Source organism: Paroedura picta, chromosome 12 (assembly GCF_049243985.1).
Source record: "Paroedura picta isolate Pp20150507F chromosome 12, Ppicta_v3.0, whole genome shotgun sequence".
Lineage (NCBI taxonomy): Eukaryota > Metazoa > Chordata > Lepidosauria > Squamata > Gekkonidae > Paroedura > Paroedura picta.
Genome location: NC_135380.1, coordinates 29717930 through 29745405, shown reverse-complemented (window position 1 = coordinate 29745405; position 27476 = coordinate 29717930). Strand labels below are relative to the sequence as shown.

Genomic DNA, 27476 nt, shown 5'->3' with positions numbered 1-27476 from the left:
GGAAGGAATCATGAGCCCCAGAGCCTCCGGGCCATCAGCACCAGCAGAACCAGACCTCCAATGAGGACCCAGATTGGTTCTTCCTTATTCTAAGGAGGATAGGATAGAACTAAGGATTTTCAAAACTTCACTGTCAAGGTCACCAGAGCAGAGAAACCCCATTCCACATCTGGCAACTGATTGTGAACCATTTGGTACCTTTCATCAATTTTGGTTTGAGTGGGATGGGGGCAAGACTTCCTTTCCCAGCCTCCACGACAGCAGGAAAGGAAGGGCAAGGGATGCCAGCCTCCAGAGGGGACCTAGGGATGCCCTGGAATTACAGGTCCTTCCCGCTCTGCGGAGATTAGTTCCTCTAGAGAAAATGGGTACTTTGGAGGGTGGACTCTATAACATTGCACCCCACTGAGGTCCCTGTCCTCCCCGGGCTCCATCCCCAAACCATAAGTTATTTCCCAGCCTAGATCTGGCAGCCCTAGACCACCATCCCCCACGGGTGGCCTGGGGGAGACCTTGCAGCCTGTCTCCTTAGAGAAAACTTTGGAAAGTAAGCTCTAAGGCAGGGGTAGTCAACCTGTGCTTGCAGGGGCTCATGGGAATTGTAGTCCATGAACATCTGGAGGACCACAGGTTGACTAACCCCGCTCTAAGGCATCACATCCCTGCTGAGTTCCCCACTCCCCAAATTCTGCTCCCCCTCGGCTTCACCCCCATATCTCCATGAATTCCCCAGACTTGCTCCAGGGGCTTGGTTAGGACCTGGCCAGGAGTGCTGCAAGCCCAGCAGGGTATTTCCCTGGTTCTGGGCAACAAGAAACCCTCCCAGAAAAGGTCCCTGAAGATTTTGTTCTGAATGCACAATTGGCAGGTCAGACAATGGGGGAAAGGAAATCATTATGGGTTTGTTTACGCAGCCTCATCCCAGTACACAGGACTTTAAAAAGAAAAGAAATGCAAACTGATCTCTGCCAAATTGGCTAATTGTTTAGCCAGCTGAATCATCTGGATAGAGCTTTGCTGTGTCCTTTTTTGGCCTTCCTCCCCCCACCCCCAGTGTCTACTGGAACAGAGACTGCCCTGGGGTGCAGCCATTGGCCTGGGTTCTGTAAAGCAGGGGGAACAAGACCGCAATCGTACTGCGGGATGCCAGCCTCCAGGTGGGACCTGGGGATCCCCTGGAATTGCAGCTCATCTCCAGACTACTAAAATCAGTTCCTTGGAGGAGAGGGCTGCTTTGGAGGTTGGGCTCTGCAGCACTGGGCCCCAGTCCTGTAGTTGGTCTTAAAGGTGCTCCTGGAAGCTGATTCTTTTGAGGCAAGTAAGGCAGTGAGAAAGTGGCTGTCCCAAGGTCAACTGGCAAGCTTCTGTGAGTGTATGGATTAGAACGTGGGTCGCCCAAGGCCTAGTCAAACACAACACCAGTGTTGCCTGTAGCGGTCCCCAACCTTCTTCTGGTTGGGGACCGTCTCCGGGGGCGGGGGAGAGCCAGCGGCCCGGCTGCCGCAGTTGCTCATAAATGCACATGCCCAATTGCTGCGCATGCTCTTTTTGGCCACCAGGTGGCGCTAACACGCATGCGCGGCAGTTCCGCGCATGCGCGTTTGCGTAGCTGCCTCGCCGGCCTCTTCCCTCCCCCTCTTGCTGCAGGGGCGGGAGGCAGGCGCGTCTGCTGGCGGCCCGGTATGATGGCCTTTGCGGCCCGGTACCGGGCAGCGGACCGGGGGTTGGGGACCCTGTAGGGCACTTTGCCAAAACAGAATTTACGCAACTCAGGATCAAGTTCCACTGGGCAGGAATCAAGCTAGCTTGGGATGAATACACATGGAGACATCTCAAACCAGCCTCGATCTTAAGACCGGGACATTCCTCAGACCGATTGTTACTACTCCTTGTATCATCCTTTTTCAACCTTCTGACTGCGGAGAAGCCCCTGAAATAACTTTTCAGACTTTGAGGAGCCCTGGAAGTGATGTCAGCTGGCCACGCCCCCTGACACACCCCAGAAGTGACATCACTCCCCACACCCTTAGCCCTCCTTTTGCTCCCTCCCATCACCTTTACTACTACTATGGTGGCTTTGCCTCATGTAGGCGGAAAGAAGAGTAGGAGCTGAGAAGGCAGCCCAGACCCCCCCTACCATGCCGCTTCAGAGTTCCATGTTCACATTAGATGCTGCATTGTTGTGTGTTTTCACTTGTAGTAATATTTTCACACTTGGGTGTAGATGGATGGGGCCAGCAACAAATGGTAAAGTGACGGCCGTTAATCACTAACATCGACAGTTTTATTTCTCCAATGGTTTTGTGAACTACAACTGGATTCAAGGGGACGGATTGGCTGTTTTAGCAAAGAATGATCATATGGCATCATATGGCTGAATTTGGAGGTTGTGACGCAGTTTACTAATTTAACAGAATTAACTTTTGCTTTATATTTCCACTGTTCTGATGTTAGTTCATCGATCTGAGGAAGAGTGCATGCATTTGAAAGCTCACGCCTTGAATAAATCTTTGTTGGTCTTGGACTCCGCTTTTGTCTGTGGAGCGGCAGATCCGTCCTTCCCTTCAAGGCTGCCAACGGATTGTTCTGCAAAGGTGGGCAGCTGCCAAGCAGCCTTCAGTGCCAGGGCGGCAGATGTGATTTCATTCCTCTGCGTTCTGCAGCCCTTCAACAAGCACCGATTCTTGTCAGAGCTTGTGTGCTGCTTTGCTACCGTGACGCCAGAAGTCTCTCTCTCTCTCTCTCTCTGTGTTTGTGTTTCCAAGGGATACAGCTGCATCATCCCTTTGTAAGCAGTTGACTTGATACTCTAAAAACAGCATCAGTGAGAAATTTGGCACTTTGGCCACTCATAGAATCATGGAATAATAGAGTTGGAAGGCACCTCATGGGTCATCTAGTCCAACCCCCTGCACTATGCAGGACACTCACATCCCAATCGCTCATCTACTGTAACCTGCCACCCCCTTGAGCCTTCACAGAATTAGCCTCTCTGTCAGATGACTCTCCAGCCTCTGTTTTAAAATTTCCAAAGATGGAGAATTCACCACCTCCTGAGGAAGCCTGTTCCACTGAGAAACCGCTCTAACCGTCAGGAACTTCTTCCGGATGTTTACGTGGAATTTCTTTTGAATTAATTTCATCCCATTGGTTCTGGTCTGTCCCTCCAGGGCAAAAGAGAACAACTCTGCTCCATCCTCTACATGGCTGCCTTTCACATACTTGAAGATGGTTATCAGATCCTCTCTCAGTTGTCTCCTCAGAGAGCCAGTTTCGTGTAGTGGTTAGGAGTGTGGATTTCTAATCTGGCATGCCAGGTTCGATTCTGCGCTCCCCCATATGCAACCAGCTGGGTGACCTTGAGCTCGCCACGGCACTGATAAAACTGTTCTGACCGAGCAGGAATCTCAGGGCTCTCTCAGCCTCACCCAACTCACAGGGTGTCTGTTGTGGAGAGAGGAAAGGGAAGGCGACTGTAAGCCGCTTTGAGCCTCCTTCGGGTAGGGAAAAGTGGCATATAAGAACCAACTCTTCTTCTTCTCTTCTTCTCTCCAGGATAAACAGACGAAGCTCCCCCAACCTTTCTTCATATGTCTTGGTCTCCAAATGGTCCAAACCAATAATGTGAACTTTGCATACAGCCCTCGAGAGTATTCAGAACATTTTCCATGTGTGCCGTCTTGGTGATCCTTACTGGGCTTGCACCAAATAGCCCCATATCGCAGGGGCACACAGTGGTGTGTCAAAAGCCATTTGCTAAACCCATCCTGGTGGCAGGACCTGAAATGGGGACCTTCTTCGCTGCTCCAAGCCGCTGCATACTTCAGCTGAGATTAGACTCCTGCTGTTCTCTTTTTAAATAAGAAAAATAGCAGGAACTCCATCTCCCTTGGGATCAAGTAAGGGGTGTCTTGGAAAAGGGCACTCTAGGAAACTTATTTCTGCCCTGGAGGCCACAATTTCTTGTACTGCCTCCAGAGCCAAAGGCTCATGTATATAGCTGGAGGCACTATGGAAAGGCCCTCCCCTCCCCACAAGGTTGCTGGCTGAACTATTTTCTCTCTAGGGCTGAGCTCAGTTTTGCCTGCCAATTTGTAGACAAGGCTGGCTGAACAGCGCTGAGTGGCTTGCCACTCGGATGTTATGAAATCACCTTCTCCGGTTCCTTCACCTCCATTTGGCAGTTCAGAAGGGTTTTTTTTAAAGACTGTGTAGGGGGTTTTGGTCTTTTTTCCTTTACACAAAACAAGGGAGACAAATAGACATTTGAGTATGTGCCCAAGAGGGGCTCTTCTCAGCATCTAAAAAGAATGTACACTTTGTGCAAAGCAAGGGAAGAAGGGCAAGGTTACGGCAGTCGCAGATTCACCCCTGCCAGGTTCATAGCGAATTTGGGTGGAAACCCGGCTCTGCCCATGGGAGTCGGCAGACTGGTGAGGCTTCTTTCTAAGGTATGTTGGGTCAAACACTCCCAACACTTTGAGCCTCCACTATGCAGAGAACTCGGGATAATTCATTTATCACTCAAAACAGCTCACAGATTGCTTTTATTCAGGGCTGCACAGCTATTTAACTCATCGGTTGAGATTCACCAGTTCACACTCAAATTATGACTGGATCATACTTTCAAAGTTGCCTGAAACACCAGGAGGGCATTGCAGCAAGTAAAAAAAAAAACACACACACACACACACACATTGTAATCTCAGACAACATCCTGGCAGCCTGATTCCTGGTGGTTAAGTAACAAAGTGAGCCAAACTGATGATGGCAAAGAAAAAATCCTTTCAAAGCTTTTATTGCATCAATCAGAGTCAAAATGAGCCCCGGGTCCTAGAAACTCATTTTCAACTTTTAACGTCTTCCGCAGTGACTCAGGGTCGGTCATCTCTCAAATGTAATTTTCTTTTGGTCTTTTCAGTCCTCAATGTTTAATGCTCCTCTTATATTACATCGACCATCAAGGTTCATGTCTCTCTAAATGGGTATCAGGTGGCAAAGCCTACACAACGTGGGCTGGATTTGGGGCAGGGAGGGACCTCCGTGGAGTCTAATCCTATGGAGTCCACCCTCCAAGGCAGGAATTTTCTCCAGGGAACTGGTCTCTTTAGTCTTGAGATGAGCTGTAATGCCAGGGGGGTCTCCAGGTCCCACCTGGTGTCTTGGAAGTCTTCATGTTGTGTATAATGTTTTGAAAGAGCCAGCTTTCACAGAAGTGTGTCTTTATAGCTGAAAGGCTATGATAGGGGTTGTCCTTAAGGGCGAGTTCTATCTGTCTGTCTGTCTGTCCATCCAGCCATCAAAATTATATGCCGCTGCTCCCAGAACCAGCTGGCCCGTGGATCTAATGTGGATCCCATGCACACTTTTCCATCAGTCACTCCTGTATCTTAGGATCCACCTTGCCAAGCCTTGCCCTATCACCTCCAAGGGCCCTATACCTCTCCTCTCTTTATGCTCTTGGAAAGAACAAAATTCCAATCGCTTTTTCTCCCTGGCCCAGCCACATGCCTCCTCCTTCCTGCCCTGCCAGAGGCCTCTTTCATCCATGCCTAGGTGCATGAGAGCATTTTCAAGATCCTCCCTCCCAGTGCCTCTGACTTGCCCATTAACACAGCAGCCCACCACACTTGCTGTCCCTGGGGAAGCGCCAGGACCTGGTCTGCCCCCGTACTGTTCTGGTCGATGCGGGGGATGCCAATTTTAAAGCTCCTTCAGCAAATTTAAAAACATGGTACCACTGAAGGAGGGAGGATATAACTCAGATTGTTCCTAGCTGTGCTAGTTTTCTACTGGCAGGGAGTAAAAAAGCAGGGTGCATTCAAAGATTCCCCCCTTCCCCCATATAAATACTATAGACTGGGACCTTCAAGACTGAGTCTCAGGTGAATAAGGAAATTTTAGCTGATGTAGTTCCCATCACTAATTCCCTCTTCACACAACTTTTAGGGATTTGGAGACTGACTGGTCATGCTCTGGCTCTTATGTGGATTCCCAAACTCCGCCCAATCTTTTCTTCTTTCATGGAAGCTGCGCTGGTTGATGAACAGCTCTTATTACGAGCACATTCAACCCGGGTAGACAGAATGTTTATGAACATTCCATAGGATGGTGATAGGTTTGCGCATATGAACGGATTTTAGACTTCCTTGCCTTTCAGTCCCTTTCAAAATAGTTTATGACAGGAGAAGCAGGGAGGAGAGGTGATTCTGTTATATCTCCATGATCTGCACTGGTTATGCCAGTTGCTGAAAGAAGCTCACAATCTTTTCTTGTAATCTTTGAACAATCCAGCAAAAAGCGCCCCTCCAAATGACAACCCATTCTCCCCACACATCTGACATTAAACAATGCATCTCTGAACACACCTAGGGAACCATGTTCTATTTTTAAGCTCAATTTCCTTGGAGAACTACAGCTACAACCCTGCAGGACAAAGACTTCCAAAAACAGCAAATCAGGACCTATTGCTATGACAGCCTACTTTTAAGAACAAAGTCTGAGTCCAGAGTCACCTTTAAGACTCATAAAATGTTATTCAACATATATAAGCTTTCGTGTACATTCACACTTCTTCAGATACAATACACGCATGAACTCTTATACCTTGCATACAACTTGATGGGTCTTAAGGGTGCCACTGGACTCAAAACTTTGTTCTGGTGCTTCAGACCAACACAGCAACCCACCTGAATCAGTCTATTTCTCAGGCTCAGCATCTATAGCCCAAACCTCTGCTGGATCCCACCTCCAAATCACGCAGAAAAGTTGGGAGAGATGAGGCCCATCCTTCACAGCAATATGTGGAGTTTCCAGAGAAATCAGCTTACCTCAAAGGGATGGAGTCAGACTTTCCCATAAAGTTTTTCCATGTCCCAAGACACGATGAACCTCTGATTGCCCGATACAACAGAAAAAGGGAAGGAAACAATGCTCGATTCCAGGAACCGTCCCGCATGCAACAGAATTCATTTTTGCAAGCTAAGTTACAAGAAAGAGAACTTGGACCTCAACTCCTTGGTGAAAAACTTCCAAGAAACCGTCATATACATAACCAAAGTTGATAAGCATAACAGACACATGGTTCTTATTACTACCCTAGGTTCTAATTACATTCTAAATTCATGTGTGCAGCTTCCCCAAAAGTAGGGAAGTTACTCACACAGGTTTTTTTATATGATTTTCCTTGTGAGGAACGATTTATGGAGATATGGAACAGTTCTGGTATAGTTTGGGTACATGTACACATGCTGTAGGGGAAGCAAGCACCTGACAGGCAACTCATGCAGGGATGCAACAGGCAGCCACCTCTGGGGCTCAGTCATTCTGCTGTATGTCTGAATTATGAGTAAACAGATGCTCCAGCTCTACTCAATGCAGCCGAATTACTTGCTTCAGCAGATACTGATTGGAAGGAGGGGAAGCCAACATACGTAAAGAAGCCACAGGCAGCCTCCTCTGCAGCTGGATATATTGGACTCACAGGAACGTGTAACTTCGTACAGTATTTCTCAAACCAAACTCCCTTAGGATGTGTTAAGTGGGCCCTTGCAGAGCACAGTTTGTGCATCACTCTGGTGGTAAAACAGTGACAGAATCTCACTGAGAAGGAACAGTTCTACGCGCAGGAAGAGGAAGCCTTGCTGCTATTAAACTTTGAAATAGCCCCCTCAGCTCTGCTTTGCATCTCAGAGCTTTTTTCTGCTCAGTTTAACAGGGAAGAAGGAACTGAAACCCACAGTGCTAACCAAAGAACTGGCCTTCAAGTGCTTCACCAGCATCAAGCACGGCTTTCACTTCTCTGAAACCCCAGAGGCTGTTAGTGACGACACAGAACGCACTCATCCTGAGCAGGCAAAATGTTCCTGAATCTCCCATGGCACTGTCTTAGGTAGGGTGGTCAGTTCCCCCCTACCCACTGGTAGAGGGTGGGGAGGCAGGGTTGCTAGATCCATATTGAGAAACTCCTGGAGATGTGAGGCTGAAGGTTGGGGAGGGCAAAGATCACAGCAGAATGCAATGCTAAAGTCCACCCTCTTAAGCATCCATGTTCTCCAAGGGAACTGGTCTCTGTAGTCTGGAGATGATCCCCAGATCCCACCTGAGGCTGGTATCTCTAGTTAGGGGAGACCTGGGGGAGAATTGTTTGGGCTCTCCTACAACCACTTCCCAAATAAACCTAAACTTGGTGAGTATGTCAGCAAACCAGTATAGAGTCTGCAATCATTCCTTAACTGTAGGCAGGCCTGCCAACTCCAGTTAGGGAAATGCCTGTAGCTTTGGAGGATTTTTGGACTCTTAAAATAAAACAAGTTCAATACACATCAGCACACTGCTGTATTAACTGCAACTAGCAACAAAAGATCCATTTTTAATATTCCAGTGTACTATTGTTCTTTGTCAGACCAATTCTGGTTTCTTTTTCTCCCTTTGGATGGATGCTTCTTCATACCAAGTCAGACCACTGGCCCACCTAGCTTAACTGGCAACAATTCTCCAAGGTCTCAGGTGAACAATTCTTACAGCTTAAAACCTCTCAGATTCTGCCTTACCCCTTCACTCTTTCACACCCGGCAAGCTTGGCCTCTGGCATTCCTTGTAGGGTTTTACGCCCATGGACCAACAAGCCCAACTAAAAAGTCTCAGGAGTAGCTCTTCTTAGATCTGTGAGCCCCCAATGAAAAGTTCTGCTGGAAAAAGTGTCCAGGTTCCATCCCCAACAACAAGAACAACAACAAGCCTTTAATAGCATATAAAAGTACAATATAAGGAAGGAAAGTGCAAAAGGATCCAATATAAGGAAGGAAAGTGCAAGAGGGCTAGAGAAAACAAAGGCAAAGATCATGCTTTAGGGTAAGACATAATACATTCACGATTTCTCATGGCAAGATATAAAAACTTTGCCACTGGTTCAATTCTATCAGGGTTATGGGATGTCAAAAGAAACTGAATCTTACTTTCATCCGAATACAGTTCTCTTTTACACAGCAGTGAGTTAAGAAATTTAGCTCGGATCGAGGAATCAAATGGACAATGGAAGAAAACGTGTGTAATTGATTCTATACAGCATTGTCCACAGGGGCACAACCTCGCTGAATGCGGGATCTGTTGAAATCTCCCATATAGCACAGCAGAAGGTCAAGCATTAATTCTAGCTAACATGAATGCTCTACGCTGTTGTGGGATGATTAGATGGTAGAAATACGCAGCTAGGGTGTAGGTTTCATCCCCAATCACTCCACTTCAAAGGATCACGGGGAGCCAGCACAGTTGGGAAGGAGAGCTTCGGCATGAGGCCTTGGAGGCAGACCATGGTTGTCTCTTTGATTTAGCACAGGTCTGCATGCTCTCACTGGGAGGGTGAAGAGGCAGAGGCAGGCATTTTGAACAGGTAAAGGTTGTTAAGCTCAGGGATTCAAGCTGCATGGAAACAGACACTCAGATCATCAGAGACAAAGAACCAGCAAGAACTGTAGGCCTGCCGGTTTCCCCAAGAAGAGCCAGGAAGTGCAAAGGAGCGAGATGATCTCAACAAATTAAAGCTAAGAGGCACTATTTCAAACGGTTTGACATTCCGATCCGTACAATGCTTGCCAAATCCTGTCTTTGAGAAAAAGGCCTCTTGGAAGTGTTGTTCTGTTGCCTCCTCTGTGAGTAGGATACGTGCAAACTATGTTGGCAAAAGGCCCACTATATGTAGAACGGCATGTTCGTAGCAGAATCCGCTGGAGACACTGAACAGTCATGTGACTGAGCAGCCACAGAAGAGCTCCAAATCTGAAGCAAGAACCTCAAATGTTTTCCCTCTGTTCGATGCTTTCTCCGGATCATTCATCAAAGCCTACATGGACACCGCTTTGACCTTCCTTGGGATGCCAACCTTGGTATATAATTAATATGCCCAAATGAGACTTACAGAACATTCAACCTTGGAACACTGATTCATACAGAAACGAAACACACACGCACACCCCAGCAAGCTATTCTGCTGCATGACAAATGGCCCATTAAGATGGGGCAAAATTCCCACCTCTGGCACAAGCTGTTTGGAAAGAAAGCAGGGATTCATGCACAGACACAACAGGCAGCTTCTCCTGAATCCCCCAGAGCCATTCTGACCCACCCACCCCTTCTAGCACATAAACAGCCCTCTCCCAGAAAACAACCTGCAAAGGGCTGCATTGGTCAGCTAATTGCACTGACTCATCGGTTCCGAAACCCTGCAGCCCAGCTGGACAATGTGTAACAGACTCCCGTCGCTGCATTGATAGCCCTCGGGCAGCCGGGGTTCCGAGCAGAGAACATTCCTCCACTGAAACCACTTGAAAGAGAGAAGGCACAGAGAGAATTCCAAAGGGCCTCCTTAGAATGGTGCCTCTTGCTTTTTACACAGCCAAAGTCTTGATCTTTTAAAGATTTCCTGGCATCAGCTGCAGAGCAGGTTTCCCTCCCCAAGTGCAGGGATGGATCATCCTGGCAGCGGCTGAACGGCCTTTGCGAAGAAGGCTCCCAGAACATATGCTGCAGCCGTTCCTTGTCCTCGTTTAACCTCACAGTCAGGGGAAGGGGTTGAGAGAGTGAACAAAGGGGCGAGGCTAGCTCTGCAGCCAAGCCAACCAAGCGACTACTCCGCCAGGCACCCTGAAGAGGGCACTGATCCACTGCCGAGACTGTGCTCATTCGCAGACACCAGGGGATCACGAGAAGCCCGCCGGGCCAAAGGGCCTTGAAGTGTCCGTCTCCACTGGATTGACAGCAATCACCAGCTATAGGGAGCAACATGTGCAAAACACCCCCGCCAGGTAGAAAGCCACTGTGCTTAGGTAGGTTCACCAGCCAAAATATTCTGAACTGGCATTGCTTTGCGGGGTACTAGTGGTCTTTTGGGGGGAACCAAAGAGCAGGGGTGGTCAAACTGTGGCTCTCCAGATGCCCATGGACTACAATGACCATGAGCCTCTGTCAGTATGCTAATAGTAGTCCATGGACATCTGAAGAGTCACAGTTTGGCCTCCCTTGCCAAAGAGTAGCCCATCTGTACTCATGAAACTCCCAACAGGGCAAATAATCTTTAATGTTTTATTGAAAGTTGTTTTGATGTTATAGTCTGTATAATGTTCCATGTAAGTTGTGTAATGTTCAGTGTAAACTGCCCAGAGCTGCAAAGAATTGGGCGGTATACAAATCTAAATAAATAAATAATGTCATGTCCCTTGCCCAACCCTGCCACAGGCTATTGCTTTTGGCATCATTTTCCTGGAAGGGGGAAGACTTAACCCTGAACTGGGCCTCCGGGTGCCTGAGAACGGAGCTCCCAGCAGGGATTTTGCAGCACTCGCTTGCTAGACAGCCAGCTCCGCCTCCTTTCCAGGGTCCTCCGTAGGTGAGTATGAATGGCATGTGAGGGGGAGCAACACAGCAAACTTTGCAAAATAAGAGATTCAGTTTCAAAGGTTTATGACTAAACAAACAAGCAGATGGAAGAGGTGAAGGTGCAAACCACAGGAAATAAAATGTGGTTTCTAGCCAACTTGCAAGAGGAATCCAGTAGAAGAAGAGAAAGAAGAAGAGTTGGTTTTTATACCCTGCTTTTCATTTTCACTACCCAAAGGAGTCTCTGAGACTCCTTCAGGTAAAGAAAAGCAGCATATAAGAACCAACTCTTCTTCAAAACAGCTTACAGACACCCTTCCTCTCCCCACAATAGACATCCTGTGAGGGAGGTGGGGTTGAGAGAGCGCTGACCGGACTGCTGTATGAGAACAGCTCTGTCAGGACTGTGACTGGCCCAAGGTCACCCAGTTGGCTGCATGTGGAGGAGCAGGGAATCAAACCCGGCTTGCCAGATTAGAAGCTACTGCTCTTAACCACTACACCAGACTGACTTCCTTCAAGAAATGAGTCAGACAGAGCACTGGACATGGCTGAAAGTCCTCAAAGGCAGCACAGGTGGTCCGGCATTGACAGGAAACTTCATTTCAGGGTCACCTTGGGACGGGGCAGCTCCCTTTTAAGATGAACAGTAAAAGGGGGAATAAATGTTTCCTCCAGAAACTTCTGACCAATCAACTGCCTTCCCAGGAACATGAGTGTTTTGCACTTAGAAATTTGGGGGGGGGAGGAGTCCCAGGTTGGGGGAGAGGGTCAAACAAGGGGGAAGAGTCCTAAAAGGTCCCCTGGGATGGAATTTCACCATGTCTAGGTGCAGAGGTGTGAAGGCCTGCTTAGAAAAACTGAAAAAGTCAGGATTTCTTTTTAGCCCCCCCCCCCCCAATAAAAATGCTGGGGAGCACTGGTAGAAAAGAAAAACTCCTTTGAAACATTTTCTCTTTTAGGATGAGTGACATGCTTTTTAAGACAACGGTTTAGTCTTTCCCAACAAGGTAGCCCATTCTAGAGAGGATGAACACCTATATAAGAACCAACTCTTCTTCTTCTTCTATTTCCAGCCAACGAGAAAAGCACAGAAAAAAACAGCCCCTTCTCATCATTCCTTGGTACCAAATAGTGTTGCCAGCTCTGGGTTAGGAAATACCTGGCGACTTTGGGGGTGAAGTCAGGAGTGGGTGGGATTTGGAGCAAGCAAGGAGGGATCTCAATACAGTGTAATGCTATGGAGTCCACTCTCCAAAGTAGCCATGTTCTCCAGGGGAATTGCTCTCTTTAATCTGGAGTTGAGCTGTAATTCCAGGGGATCCCCAGGCCCCACCTGGAGACTGGCATCCCTAATACCAAACACTTCAGCACCACGGTTGCATTTGGCCTTCAGTAACAGATCCCACGGCCCCCCAGCCAGGATCTTCTGATCCCTCATAGTCTTGTTTCAGGACCTCTCCCTTGAGAAACAGGCGCATGGACACAAATGTGGGATATTTATAGGCACATCAGTGAGCCAAGAGGGGAGCTCCAGCTGGAAGCCAAAGGAGGGGGCAGAAAAACGTGACATTGATGAAGATTCTGAATGCTTCAAGTGCTAGTCTGGGGGAAGGAGGGATAGAGCATGCAGAGAAACCTCCAGACTGGCATGAGGCAGAAGAGGCACCTCTAAGGCACAATCTGCTTCCCGGGTTCTTCCCATCTCAAAAAGCACGCCTCAGACATTCTCCTTGATGAGCAAGGGATTCCTCTTCAGCCATTTCCTCTGCAAAGGACAAAGGGCTCTTAATACCCCTCTCCTGCCCTTAGCTTGGTCTGCAAGAGAGGCTTTGGCACAGCTCTCCCATCACGTTTCTCATCAATCCTTCCCTGCATGCAAACCAAGGCTCAAGCCAGGAAAGCAAGGAGCTGCTTGCCTAACTCTCTACTGCTACTTACAACAAAGGTGTAGCAAGGAGTTAAAGTGCCCTCCTCTTGCTTCAGATGAAAATGAGCCAGTGGGAGGACAAGATTCCAGTCTATTATGAAGATCTTCACATGTTCTGCTCTGTGCCCCCCCCCTCCCACCTCTGGGATACAAGGGGGATGAGCCTTGGTTTCGGAGTCATTTTAGCAGTATGATGTAGTATTAAAGAACGGCAGTCTCTAATCTGTGATTCCCCACTCCTGGACTTGATGATGCTGGAAGTTCTGTCCAACTCTATGACCCTCCTCCACATGCAGCCAGCTGAATGACCTTGGACTAGTCACAGTTCTCACAGAGCTCTCTCAGCCTCACCTACCTCACAGGGTGACTGTGGTGGGGAAATTAAGGGGAGGCTTCGAGATTCCTTAAGGTAGGGAAAAGCAGGGTATAAAAACAAACCTTCAATTGCTGTGGCACTGAAACTTTGGAATTCCTCTATCAGAGAAACTTACCTGCCCAAAGCTTACCTCCTCAAGTTTTAGACATTCTATAGAAACAGTTCCTCTGGCATTTTGTGGTTGGTGTTTCCTCCATCATCATTATCATCATCATTAAACATTAAAGGTAAAAAAGGTAAAGTATCCCCTGTGCAAGCACTGGGTCATGTCTGACCCTTGGGGTGACGCCCTCTAGCATTTTCACATTAAACATAGCGTATTAAACATTATAAAGCTCAAATGGACAACTCACTCCCTACCTGATTGGCCCTCCCTGGGGTTGTATCACCAATAGAGAGAGAAAGCTCCCTGACAATGAAGGCCAATCAGCTCAAATTGCACTCTGCAAATGAGGGCCAATCAGCTCAAATTGCACTGTCAATGAAGGCCAATCAGCTCAAAAGGCCAATCAGCTCAAATTGCACTCTGCAAATGAGGGCCAATCAGCTCAAATTGCACTGTCAATGAAGGCCAATCAGCTCAAATTGCATGCAGACAATTTACTCCCTACCTGATTGGCCCCCTCAGGAATATTCCTCCAATAGGAGATAGCCTTCAGCCAGGAATGGCACACCCTGGTAGTTTAGCGCCACTAAGGAGGGAGCTCTCAGCCAGGAATGGCTAAAAGAATCAGCTCTCTGTCTCCAACTTCCTCCCAGTATCAGAAGACGGATGAGTGGAAGAGGAGCCAGTGTTAGAACATACTCTGTTGTCAGTAAGTTGCCTTGACCTATTGCAACTTGGTGGCATGGGGGGGGGGGTGTGGTGAGCTGCCTCCTGGCTTGGCCCCTGCATGTTTTCTGGAGGTGGGGCTGTGGGAGTCCCAGAAACAGCTTCCTGCCAGCCCTCTGGGATCCAGGGCAGCCAGGAAAAGCCTCTGCCCTGGGAATATTTACTCATGAGTAAGTCATGTTTGGTTTGCAATTTGCAATATGAGAGGGGATGAATGCTTGGGGGTAACCATCACAGGCAATTGCAGCAGGGAAAATAATGCTGATGGGGGTGGGACTGGGAAGATATAGACTTCCCTTTTCTGTATGCATGCCACCTTGGTCTTGCTGCAATCTCTCCAAGACCATCATTCCAAAGCAAATTTGAGACCAATGGTGTGGAAGATGGGGAAACTGTAGATAGGACAAAGAAGCAATATGAGGCCATGGGGACATGTGGAGGGGGGAGACACTGTTTCCCAGTAGAAGAGTTGGCTTTCATACCCTGCTTTTCATTGCCCTGCCTTCTTCTCTCTACAACAAATGCCTTGTGAGGTAGGTGAGACTGAGAGAGCTCTGAGAACATTTTCTAATAAGACTGTGACTAACCCAAGGTCACCCTGTGTGTGGAGAAGCAGAAAATCAAACCCAGCTTGCTACATTAGAAGCCACTTCTCTTAATCACTACACCAAGCTGTACAAATTGCCATTGCCTTAAAGAGATGTAGCTAGAGAACAGGCAGAAGAAGCTGTTGCAGGAGGCAGGTGTAACTTGCTTGTTGACTATTAGGGGATGATTTTCCTTTAAATTTGGACCTTCTGGCTAATGGCTTCTCAGAGCAATCCAAGGAGGGAGACCCTCAGATATTTCCTACATGAAGCAGTGTTTGTGTGATTAATAAGATTGCTATTTGAGAAGGAAGGAATGCTTTTAACTTCTGTTTTCTCTGTGTCTGTGTAGAGGGGGGGCACATAGACACCCATCCCCATCCCAAGCAGCTCTTTTCTCCTGGGGAACTGATCTCTGCAGTCTGGAAAGGAGCTTTCATTCCAGGGGGGGGGGTTTCTAGGTGGCAGGATGCCAGCCTCCAGCTGGGACCTGGAGTTCCCACTTCTGGGGTTTCTCAAAGCCTGAAGAGTGTTTCAGGGGTTTCTCAATGGTAAAACAAGTTGAGAAAAGCTGACATAACAGGCAGTAATTGAGAAACCCTCTGTAAGTTCTTTGCTGACAAAGTTTTCATGTTTGATTGTAACACACAATACTTCGATATTGAACTGAAGTGAGGAATGTACGGACTGACAGGGTTTCAGTTCTTCAAGCAAATTTTGCTATCAATTAAATATTGTTGAAGGAAGTAACTGACAAGTTTATGAATTACTTGATGTTTAGTGTTACTAGCATTTACTGCCACACAGCATTTCTCTTTGTTTCCCTCCTGAAGCTTGGCATCCCTGCACCTCCATGGGATCCAAAGCCAGAGAGTCCCCCCTCACAAGTAGCGCTTTTCTCTAAGGGGACATTTCTGTTACTTGGAAATGACCTGCAATCCCAGCATATCCTGAGGTCCCAACTGGAGATTGGCATCCTGCAATCCTTCTGGGGCACAGTGCCACAGTTCCACCCCTCCCCCAAAGCAAGCCCTTTCATCTCCAGGAGCCTTGAGATTAGTTGACATTGCAGAGTCCTCCCTCCAAAACAGCCATTTTCCCCTGGGGAGCTGATCTCTATAGTCTGCAAATGACCTCCAATTCCAGGAGATTTCCAGGCTGCACATAGAGGTTGGTGGCCCTTGGGTCAGGAATGATCCTTGAGGTTTGAAGGTGGGGCTTGAAGAGCCCAGGGGAGGGCAGGAGCTTTTGCCATGTAGACAGCCCCCAGGAAGGTCACAGTGCAGGTGTGCATCCTAGTGCCCGTTGTGCCTCAAGTCAGTGAATAATGCATGGAGATTGTATTTTGGGGTCTCTTTGTTTCAGCATTTACTTTAAGCCATTTCCTTAAAAAAAAACCCTCCCTCTTGCATTAATGTTGTAGATTTTTTCTCTTGCATTAACTGATGGATGGTTTATTGCTGCAAGAGGTGATGCGCTGTTTCCCGGACCATCACTGGGTGCTGCAGCTTAGTTTGGATGCAGTTTTACTGGCTCTAACCCATTTGGAAACCACTTCAGGAAAATCATCACTACAAGCAATTTCAACTTTCCATGCTGTGACAAAGGATATTCTTCCAAGCAATTCAGAACAGCACTCACCTGCAGTTCTGTTTGAAATCAGGTCCCACTAATCTAAATGTCCCAACTTTCTAAAGCAAATACATTTGGGAGCGGGTTCTTAGCAGGGGTACACAGACAACCAAAGCTCATCGACCTTACTGAAACGACATGCTCTGACCAGCAGGCCTGTTTAGCTCAGGACTTTGATCGGAGGTGGTACTCCAGGATCCATGCTTTTCTGAACATCTGGTATTCAAGATGCTATAGCTAGGGACTGAAAGGGAGGCCTTCCCCTACAAAGAGGGGTGCTTTACCCTCCCCTTCACTGACGTTGCCAACTTCCAGGGGGTGGTTGGAGGTATCCTGGGATTACAATATCTCCAGGAGTCAGATCAGTTCACTTGGAGAAAAGGGCCAAGGCTTTGTACTCCAGCGAAGTCTCTCCCCTTATCAACCCCCACCCTCCTTAGGTTCCAACCTCCAGATCTCCAGGTTTTCCCCACCTGAGGCAATCTACCCTACGCAGGAGTGACTCTGTGCCTTATTGAGCCCACTATTCAATACAGAGAACTCATGCCAGCCTGCCCAGTAGACTTCATTGGAAAGGAGCACGATTTCTCCAAAACTTTTAAGCATCTTTCTCTCCTTGCAGTGGCAAACCAGCACTTCCAAACTTGGCCAGGTTGTGCCCAAGAGACACAGAAGGCAGCATCCAAAGAGGGTTTTAAAATTATTACATTTCAACTGCATTGGGCACCCTTGAGGGACCAGGGAGATTTCAACAAAACGAAATTAGAGTCCAGTGGCACCTTTAAGACCAACAAAGATTTATTTAAGGCCTGAGCTTTCGAGTGCAAGCACTCTTCCTCAGACTATGAGCTGACCATCATGGCAGTGGGAATATATAAGCAAAAGTTAATCCTGTTAAATTAGTAAACTGTGTCACAACATCCAAATATAGCCATAGGATAATTCTTTGCTAAAACAGCCAATCAGTCCCCTCAAATAGTTCACAAAAACATAGGCTAAATAAAACTGTCTATGCCAGTGATCAATGGCTTCCACCCCACCATTTGCTGCTGAGATTTCAGTAAATGCTGGCAGAGAAGTCGTGATTCTCAGCAAGGAAAGGACCAGTAAAAAGACAAAAAAGAGCCCTGCTGGATCAGACCAGTGGTCCATGTAGTCCAACATCCTGTTTCATAAAAAGGTCAACATGGAAGGCCAATTTATAGGGCACAGAGGCCAAGTCCTTTCCCCTAACAATGGTATTCAAAGATCTGTTGCCTCTGGAGGTTCTCTTTGGTCACTCATCATGATTAACAGCCACTGTTTTCCCTCCAGAAAATTATCTAATCCCCTTTTAAAGCCATCTATGCCAGCAGCCCTGACTACCTCCTCTGGCAGTGAATTCTGCAGCTTAATTACTCATTGTGTAAAAAAGCACTTCCCTCTATGAGTAATTAAAGGAGACAACACCCCCTCAAAAGCTCCTAGCAACCAGTACTGTGAGCACCCTTCAGAGCAGAAATTTAGCTGGTGGGAGGGGGTGCTCTTAAAGTTTGCTTGCAGCCTTCCTATTGCACCTAAGCATCCAAGAAGGTTCACAGAGGTGTGTCTCACCCACGGCAAGACCAGGAAGGAGCCTGATGGACCTTTAAAGACTCTCTGATTGATGGGGCCAGAAAGCTTTCACAGGCCTCAGCTTCTTTAAAATGCTAAAAGACTCTTTTCAGCCATTCATGATCTCACCTTTCTTTACAATTACTTTATGAAAAGACAGCCAAAGGCTGAAGGATATCCATTTGCTGAAAGCCACCCACTAAGGCTTTCATAGCTAATGGCAGAATTCGAACACAGAAGAGCAAGACTTAAAGACTAAGCTTTGTGAGTCACTGCTCACTTCTTGGGTTATCGGAAGAAGTGAGCGGGTGACTCATTAAAGCTCCTTTCCTGCTGCAAATGCCATTGTCTTTAAGGTGCTACTGGACTCTTGCATTCTTTTCTACTGCTACAGACTAACAGGGCTTGGTTCACAGAGTCTGTCAGCCTTGTCTTGGTTGCCTACTTTAAAAGAAGAACTGGTATTTTGTACCCAGCACCCACAGCTCAGCAGACTGCACCTGAACATGGAGGTTCCCTTTCAGAACTGTAGTGAGGAGTTCTTGGTAGACAGTTCCTCCACCATGAAAGTGTCAGGCCTAGAAATCCCACAGTTCCTCAAGCAGGGTTTATGTGCAGTGGGGAGGAGAGAGCAATGGCAGAGAACTTAGCAAGGGCTTATATCACGGTGACTTAAGGCAGGGATAGTCAACCTGTGGTCCTCCAGATGTTCATGGACTACAATTCCCATGAGCCCCTGCCAACATTTGTTGAACTTCTCTAGTGGCCTGCCTTCTGACTGCAGGTCCTCACCTGAGAAGACCAATGCAAATATTTGCTTGCACAAAGCACAGCAGATATCACCCTGCCTCAAAAGGGCTTTGGCCCAATGGTGGAACACCTGCTTGGCATGCAGAAGGTCTCAAGCCCTTGGCCAGCGAAAGGTCCTTTCCTGGATGAGGTCCTGGGCAGCTCCAGCAGGTGAGAGGAGACAATGTGGACTGACACCATTAAGCACCTCCAGAGGGACCTCAGCAGGGGTACAGTCCACCCCTCAAGTTGCCTCCTGCTCCAGGGGAACAAGCATGGCCATCTGGCAGTCAACAGTAATAGCAGATTTCCAGGGGCTACCTGGAGGGTGGCAGCCCTAAATGATGCTGTGGGGTTATAGCAAAGTCATATGTTCAAAAAGGGAAGTGGCCTTGATGGAAGAGGAAGCTGCAGCAGTGCAAGGGGATCCAGAAGCCAAAGGAGGACCATCCTGCCTACGCTGGAGCTTCCAGCAGAAACTTCTTGCATCTCATGGCCTTTTGACTCCAATAGTTAGTGAGAGAGAAAGTGAGAACAGCCCAGCTGCGATGATATCAAATCCTGACAACACTTCTTCTTTTACCGAGGCATTTCTGCAGTAATATCTCTGTTGGGAAGAACTGAAAAATCCTGAAGGATCAGCCTAAAGGTCCATCTATCCTCACATGTTGCATCCCACAATGGCCAACCAGATACGTTCCAAGGAACCTTCAAGAAAAGCATGAAAGCCAAATCCCCCTCTATTGATGATCACCAGTGACTACCATAAGAACATAAGAAGAGCCCTGCTGGATCAAACCAAAAGTCCATCTAGTCTAGTATCCTCTCTTACACCGTGACCAGCCAGTCCCACTGGGTGGCCAACAACAGGGCACAGAGGCCAAGGCCTTCCCCTGAAGTTGCCTCCTGACTCTAGGATTCAGAGAGGAAATGCCTCTGAATGTGGAGGTTGTCCTCAGTCACCATGGCTGGAAACCATCGATTAAGCTATCCTCTATGATCCCAAGATCTTTTTCCTCTCAGTTTCAGCAGTTCAGACTCCATTAGCCTATCCCCGAAGTTGGAATTTTTGTCTACTTACCAACAATGAACTTCATTTGGCTCCTTGTCACCCACTTGCCCAATTTGTGAAGGTCCCTTAGAGCTATTCAGTGTCAGGTTTGGTTTTCACCATCCTGAGTAATTTGGTGTCATCTGCGAGCTTGGCCCCATACACTACTCACCCCCAGTTCCAGATCGTGGATGAATAAATGGAATAGTCCCAGCCCAAGACCAATTCTTGTGGGGGCCTCCTGCTTGCTTCCCTCCATTGTGAGAATTGCCCATTAATCCCTACTATTTGTTTCCTGTCATTTAACCAGTTTTTAATCCATGTGGGAAGCTGTCATCTTATCCCATGACTGCTAAATTTACCCAGGAGTCTGGTGAGGTGCCTTGTCCAATACCTTTTGAAAATCCAGGCACATGATGTCTTCTGGATCTACATCAGGCTCCCTCAACCAGGGTTTTAATGAAACCCTGGGGTTTCTTGATATATATATTCATTTGTTAAAGGTTTACTGGGTGATATGACCACATATGGTCATGTCAACCTGCCCCCCCCACTCGAAATGGCCAATGATGGGCCTGGAGGGGGTAGGAAGGGGAGGTGCCCCAGGTGGTCACACAAAGCCATGCTTTCCTACCATTTTGTGCACGATTGTTACACTTCTGGGCTTCCTCAAAGCCTGAAGAATGTTTCAGGGCTTTCTCAATGGTAAAAAAGTTGAGAACGGCTGATCTACATGTTTGTTCACTTTCTCAGAGAACTAACGATTGGTGAGGCAGAATTTCTCTTTGCAGAAGCCATGTTGATTTTCCCTCTATGTGCTGAACAATTCTATCTTTGATTACAGTTTTTACTGATTTGCCTGGGATAGATGTACGCTGCCTCTGAACATGGAAGTTCCATTTAGCCCTCATGGCCAGTAGCCACTGACAGATGAAATCTTCCCATGAATTCTTCTGGACCTGTCACGACCTGTGCCAGTGACGACCATTGAGTCATTTCACAAATTAATTATACTGTGTGGGAAGAAGTATTTAGTCTGTCGTACATCTACTGCCCCTCGCCTTCATTGCATACAGTTCCGATATTATGGGAAGAGCAACTTCCCTCTAGCCACTTTCTTCAACCCACAAATACTTTTATTACGCCCCAAGATATTTAATCATTTGAAATACATCACCTCTCCCAAAAGCCTTCTTAAGGTAACTGACAACATAAACATGAAATAATAAAATACGAAACATTCAACAGTAATTAAAAAACAAACAGCCCTAGCAAAAATAAACAAACAAGATATTTAACAACATAGAATAATTGTCACAACATGCTCCTCGAGCTAAAAACATATAAGAATACTTTCAAAAGATAACCCCACTAATTAATTGCCTGTGCTGAGCAAACGTGTTTTTTTCTTGGAACCTTAATGAGAACCAGAAAGGAAACAAGCAAGGAACAAGGAGAAGGCCTCCACAGACAAGGTGCCTTCCATAACATTCTCTCTCTGGAATCAGCCTCTTCTCCTCTGCAGGCAAGGGCCCAAGGTCAGGGTCTCTGTGATATACCCACTGACCTGTAGCCAGCTCGGTGTAGTGGTGAAGAGGGGTAGCTTGTAATCTGGAGAACCGGGTTCAATTCCCCACTCTTCCACATGCAGCCAGCTGGGTGACCTTGGGCTAGTCACAGTTGCCTCAGATCTCTCAGCCCCACCTACCACAGGCCTCTCAGAGCTCTCTAAGCCCCACCTGCCTCAGAAGGTGTCTGCTGTAAGGAGAGGAAGGTAAGGTGATCGTAAGCCGCTTTGAGACTCCTTCGGGTAGTGAAATGCAGGGTACAAATAAACAGCTCTTCTTCAGTACAGGAGGAGGTAGCCCGTCATGCACTATCCCTCTAAGTCAGGGGTAGTCAAACTGCGGCCCTCCAGATGTCCATGGACTACAATTCCCAGGAGCCCCCTGCCAGCATTCGCTGGCAGGGGCTCATGGGAATTGTAGTCCATGGACATCTGGAGGGCTGCAGTTTGACTACCTCTGCAAATCATCTCCACACCAAAGAGCCCCAAACCCTGTAGCTTAGCCCTTCCCCACCTTCTTCCTTTGTAAAGAAAATTCCAAGCCCTTGATCATTCTGTTGGCCCTCTTCTAAACCCTTTCCAGTGCTACCATCTTCTTAGGTCTGGGAGTACAGCCTGAGGAGGGCAGGGTTTAAGAAGGCGAGGGGCTTCAGTGGGGGTATGATGTTGTAGAGTCCAGTTTCCAAACCAGCAATTTTCTCCAGGGGAATGGATCTGTCACCTGGAGATCAGTTTTAATAGTGGACCTCCAGCCACCCCCTGGAGGCTGACAACCTGAAACCAGACCCAAAACCAGCCACCCTACACAGGTGTGCGAGTGTGTTTGTCTCCCAAATACCACAAGACTCATATGTATTTATTTACTTTATTTTCACCCCGCCCTCCCCACCTAAAGGCGGCTCAGGGCAGCTCACAAGAATGAAAGCCTCAGCTAAAACATGAATGCAACAAAAACAGCAAGACCTTATGAAGGAAGACGAAAGGGGCTGGCCAAGCTGAATGGCAACGGCTGTCCCTGATTTGCCGTATTCAGTGCTTTTCTGTTGATTCGGCAAGTTCCTCAACAGGTCTTTATTAGCAACTCCTACTCCAAACACCCAACAGGGAAAAACAGGGGAAAACAGGCAACTTAACTACATTTCAGGCAGCCCTCCAAAAGCTTTGATTGGCCTTGAACAGGGAAGCCTGATTGGCCCTTAACCGGGCCCTTGGATTGGTCCAAGATGATAGTTGAGTTCCGTTATGATTGGGGCTCCTTCAAGCCCTCATGTGCATGTTGTGTGATTGTCCACATACATAACAGTGGTTGTTACTACTTCAGTGTGCTTCTCTAATACAGATTAAATCTTCCCTGCCTTTCTGGAGAGAAGCCAAATAAAATAACCTTGAGAAAAGAACAGGGAAACGGGGAGGATTTGGTCATAATCTTGTGGCAGGCTGTGTTGGAAGGATTTGGAGGAAATGCAGGATAGACCTTGTCATCCCCATTGGGCTTCCCTTTGCCACCATCCCTTTTTTTGGCAGGAAGGTCACCTCTAGCCTAAACTGCATCAAAGGGGGGGGGGAAACTTGGCAGCAAAAGAAAGGCAGAAATATCTGATCAGCAAGTGCACAGTAATGAGAAAGAAAATGTTCTTCCAGAGGAAGCCCTTTTGCCACTAGGAACGCCATCTTCTCATTCTCTTTGCATGTTTTCTAAATTAATTTACTCCTCCTTCAGACCTGGCAGCAGGGTAAGAGACAGACAAAAACCACCTTGTTATCAGGTTGCTTTCTATCTTTTTTTGCTAATTCCCAGATTCAGGGAACAAGGCTATGCTGCAGGATTCTTACATGCAAGCAGCATCTTTATTTATTCATTAGATTTATGACCCCTTTGGGTTCTTACTGGGTCCTTTAAGTAACTCACATCTTAATCTTCACTGAGTAAATAACCAATGTTATCTTTCCTGCCCCCACCCCTTTTGTTTTGAACCTTGATATGCAAAGAAGAGTTCTGTGTCTGTGGCAAACTCCCAGCCTGGATTTTGCATCCCTCTGAAGTGGAGGAATTGCAGGGGAGAAAGATCTGCACCGGAGGCAAAATCCAAGTTCAAACTTCAAGGCATTGTTTTCCCATGAAGGGGAGGGGAGCGGGCTGACTGCTGGAATATCTTCTCTCTTATCTGAGCTATTCAGACTGAATGCCTCTGGTGTCCCCACCTCCACCTATTGCATGAGGCTGAGATACTTCAACAGACAGTCCTGAGCCAGTTTATGACCCACAAAACTTATAATATCTTGAATAAAACTTGGTTGTTCTTCAAGGGACGACTGGATTTCAGCTTTGGTCTGAGGTTTGCTAATTACTATTTGTCCTACAGTACAACTGAAAAGTAGAATTGAAAACAGGGTGGGAAACTGCTCAGCCTGTGGTTTGTATTAAGTCAGTCTGGACCAGATGGTTTTGAAAGCGCCTGCCTCCAATTATTTCACTTATGCTGACTGAACAATTCCCATTCCCCAGGTGAGAAATCTTTGGATTTCTCCTTTGTTTTGAACTGCATCCACAGCCCACCTTACAACAGTGATGCAAGATCAAAGTCTGAGTCCAGTGGCCCCTTTAAGACAAACAAAGTTTAATTCTGGCTCCAAGCTTTCAAAAGCTTAAACTCAGAATTAAGCTGTGTTGGTCCTAAAGATGCCACTGGACTCAAACTTTGCTCTGTTGCTTCAGACCAACATGGGCTGCTTGAATTGATCTGCAGGATCTGCATGTTGAATCATCTTCAACATACGAGAAAGATAAATTTGCATGACCTGTCAAAGTGTATGAATTCTTGGCATGCGGTAGCAAATAAAATAATACGTGTTTCCTCTAAATGTATAGACTTTTTTTTTCATTTTAAGAATAACTGAATGTCCAAATAATTAACTTGGACACCCAAGTCTGGTGGACACCTATTAAAGGAAATGTCTCAGGGCCAGATATCGAACAGGCATCCACCTGCCCTGCCAGGGATGGGGGGAAGTGGGGGCATCAGGGACTGAAGAGCTGGGTCTCCCTCCCACGGAATTCCCTCTGCATCAGGCAGCCAGTGCCTCTCCCCTCTCCTTGGAATGTGGGTTTCTTGCACAATGGCTCTGGGAGGGAATGCCCCAAGGCCAGAGGGGCTGATGCAGTGGTCCGCTTTTGGGAAGCATCCTCCCCACCTTCAACTCCTCAGGATACCCATAACCAACTTTTGAAATACTAGTCCCATTCTATGTCCCCTACTGTGACAGACAACATGCCAGGGGGAGCCTGGAAGCCTCCCCCCCCCAGCAAAACTCCAGCAGATGACACAAAATGAAAGCATCCTCCCCACTTCGACAATTCCATCGCATCCCCTTTCTTCATGATTGCTCACCAGCAAGGAAGCCATCTATCCCGCCACCTCAACACCCTATACCAGGGGTAGTCAACCTGTGGTCCTCCAGATGTCCATGGACTACAATTCCCATGAGCCCCTGCCAGCATTGGCAGGGGCTCATGGGAATTGTAGTCCATGGACATCTGGAGGACCACAGGTTGACTACCCCTGCCCTAGACCAAACCTGCCTCTTTCTCAGCAGTGTTTTTAGGATTTTTTTTTGGGGGGGGGTCAGCACTCCCTGTCATCCCCCACTGCTTTCCTGCAAGCACAAAACTTGGGGGGGGGAGGGGGGAGCAAAGGGTGCAACCCTGCATTCCAAAGCCTGGTGGATTTTCTCCGGGCTCAGCCCCAGCTCCCTCCAATGATGAGTTCACAAAAGGAGGCGGCAGCTGGACCCCAAAGACCAAAGGTGGGAGATCAGTGTTCCATTAATGTCTGAGCAAATAGTTTGTCCCATCCCCAACCATAGGTGCCGGCCTCAAGGGCACCGAAACATCAGCTCCTCTAGCCAACCAGCCACGTCCCACCCCCAGGTGGAGGCGTACATGCGGGAACGCGGGTTTATGCCCTGAGACACTGGGGGGGGGGTGGGGATGGGGAGAAGGTCAGAGAAATGCAGAGGGATACCGAGGACCCCCAAAGAAAGTCATTGCCCTTATCCCTAGTTTGGGGACTGCCGAGGGATACTTGGCTGCCTAGCGCTGGAAAGAGAACGGAGGACGTGGGTCGTACCCGTCGGGGTGGGTGGGAGAGGGCGCATTTCTGCACTGTGCTCAGGCTCCGTCGCACGCCTCCCTCGCGTCTTCCCAGGAAATCAGGCAGGGCAAAGACGTTTCGGGGCTGAAGCCGGGAGGGGGCGGCGGCGGAGAAGTCCGAGCAGCGAAACTCGGGCGGGCGCCGTGGGGCGAGGGGCGCGCAGAGCGTCCTGCCCCGCCGCCGTGGGGCGCTGGAGAGGCGCGCCGGCTTACCTTGAAGGCGGCCTCCTGGCGCAGGTCGCGGGCCGGCACGCAGAGAAGCAGCAGCCCCGCCACGGCAGCCAAGCAGACGGCGCCCAGCACGGCCGCCACCTTCCTGCCAACGCCGCCGCCACCACCCCCGGCCATGCTGCTCCTGCTGCTGCGGGTTCTGCCACGCCGAGCGCCGGCTGAGCTGAGCTGCGGTGCAGAGAAGCGCCGCGCTAGCGCTGCTCCGCCTCCGGGCCCGGCGGGGCGGGGCTGGTCCCGCTGGGGAGGCGGCAGGTGAGCTCCTCCCGTGGGCTGAGCCGGTAGAGAATGAGAGCCAGCGGATCTCTTGCCCGCAAACACAGCCTGCCACAAGAGCGAAGCAGAGCCTCCTTGCGCAGAGGCAGTCTAGCGCTGAGTAGCAGGCTGTTGTCCTGGCACCCCTGGGTGACCACTGTGTGAAACAGGGAGCAGGCCTCGGCTTTGGACCCTATGCCTCTGGTGCTTTTTTAAAAGGTCTCTGGTCTTTGGAAGGTTTTGCTTTCATTGCTTGTTGGAGCATCCTGGCTGTTTCAGCCGGCACACCTGCGGTGGGTCTCAAAGGGGAGACACCGTGAAACACAACAGTGCAATCAGGACACCCAAACCTCAGGCATGCTTAGAGTGCTTTGTAACATTCACCATCTCAGTAATGCTCAAAACAACCCGGACAGGTAGGCTGCTTGTCTATATACTGCTTGTGCTAGAGGAACGCTGGGGAGGCTGGGAGTCCTTGGCTTGGTTTGGCTCTCTGATGAATTCCTAGCAGAGGCACCATTCGAACTCTGGACTGCTTCTCGATCTGCCACTCTGCCTCACGGCAGCTGCTTTGCACATAAACATCAGCATTCCCCCCCCCCCATATAAATCCCATTGGCTTGAGGTGAGTTCCTTCTGTCTTTCTTCCTTGAGAACAAAAACCATGCCATGGAGACGCCTGAGGCCCTCGAGGGTGTTTCTGGCAGAAAGGATCATTGTACAGCAAGCACCACTCACAGGAGTCACCGGTGCCAAGAATAAAACAATAAACCTAACAGCAAAAGCAGAGCCTTCAAAGCTCTCCAAACAAAGACTCAGCAACGCTCCGAAGAACCCTGTCTTTCAAGATGATTAAAAAATAATCTTTTGGCTTTGAAACGGCAACATCCATTCCTTCCTCGCTTGCCCCTTGTGTTTTGGAGCCATCCCTCCCTGTCTTCGGATGGAGGGTCTGTGGCTGCGTCAAAAAGTGGGACGCAGGAAGTAACTCTTGCTTCAAGAATGCAAAAGGCAAGGGTCCTTTTCCACGAATGGTAAAAATAATCTGCAGGCATGGTTATTCATTCAACGGCTCTCTTTTTAAAAACACTGCCCCTGCCCTTCTCCTAAAAC

At 48.3% G+C, this 27476-nt stretch overlaps 1 protein-coding gene across 2 annotated transcripts in view; it reads right to left on the bottom strand.

Annotated features, from left to right (window-relative positions):
* The window catches only part of ENTPD2 (ectonucleoside triphosphate diphosphohydrolase 2), a 44803-nt gene extending 18479 nt beyond the window's left edge, over positions 1-26324 (bottom strand). The window contains exon 1 of one of the 2 annotated variants that reach the window (XM_077305643.1): positions 26094-26324. In XM_077305643.1, coding sequence (XP_077161758.1) covers positions 26094-26228 — 135 coding nt within the window. In that variant the 5' untranslated portion in view covers positions 26229-26324. Of the gene's footprint in view, positions 1-6830; positions 6881-26093 lie in introns of those variants that run through there. The other variant, XM_077305644.1, reaches the window with a different exon arrangement.
* Between the last annotated feature and the right edge of the window lie 1152 nt (positions 26325-27476).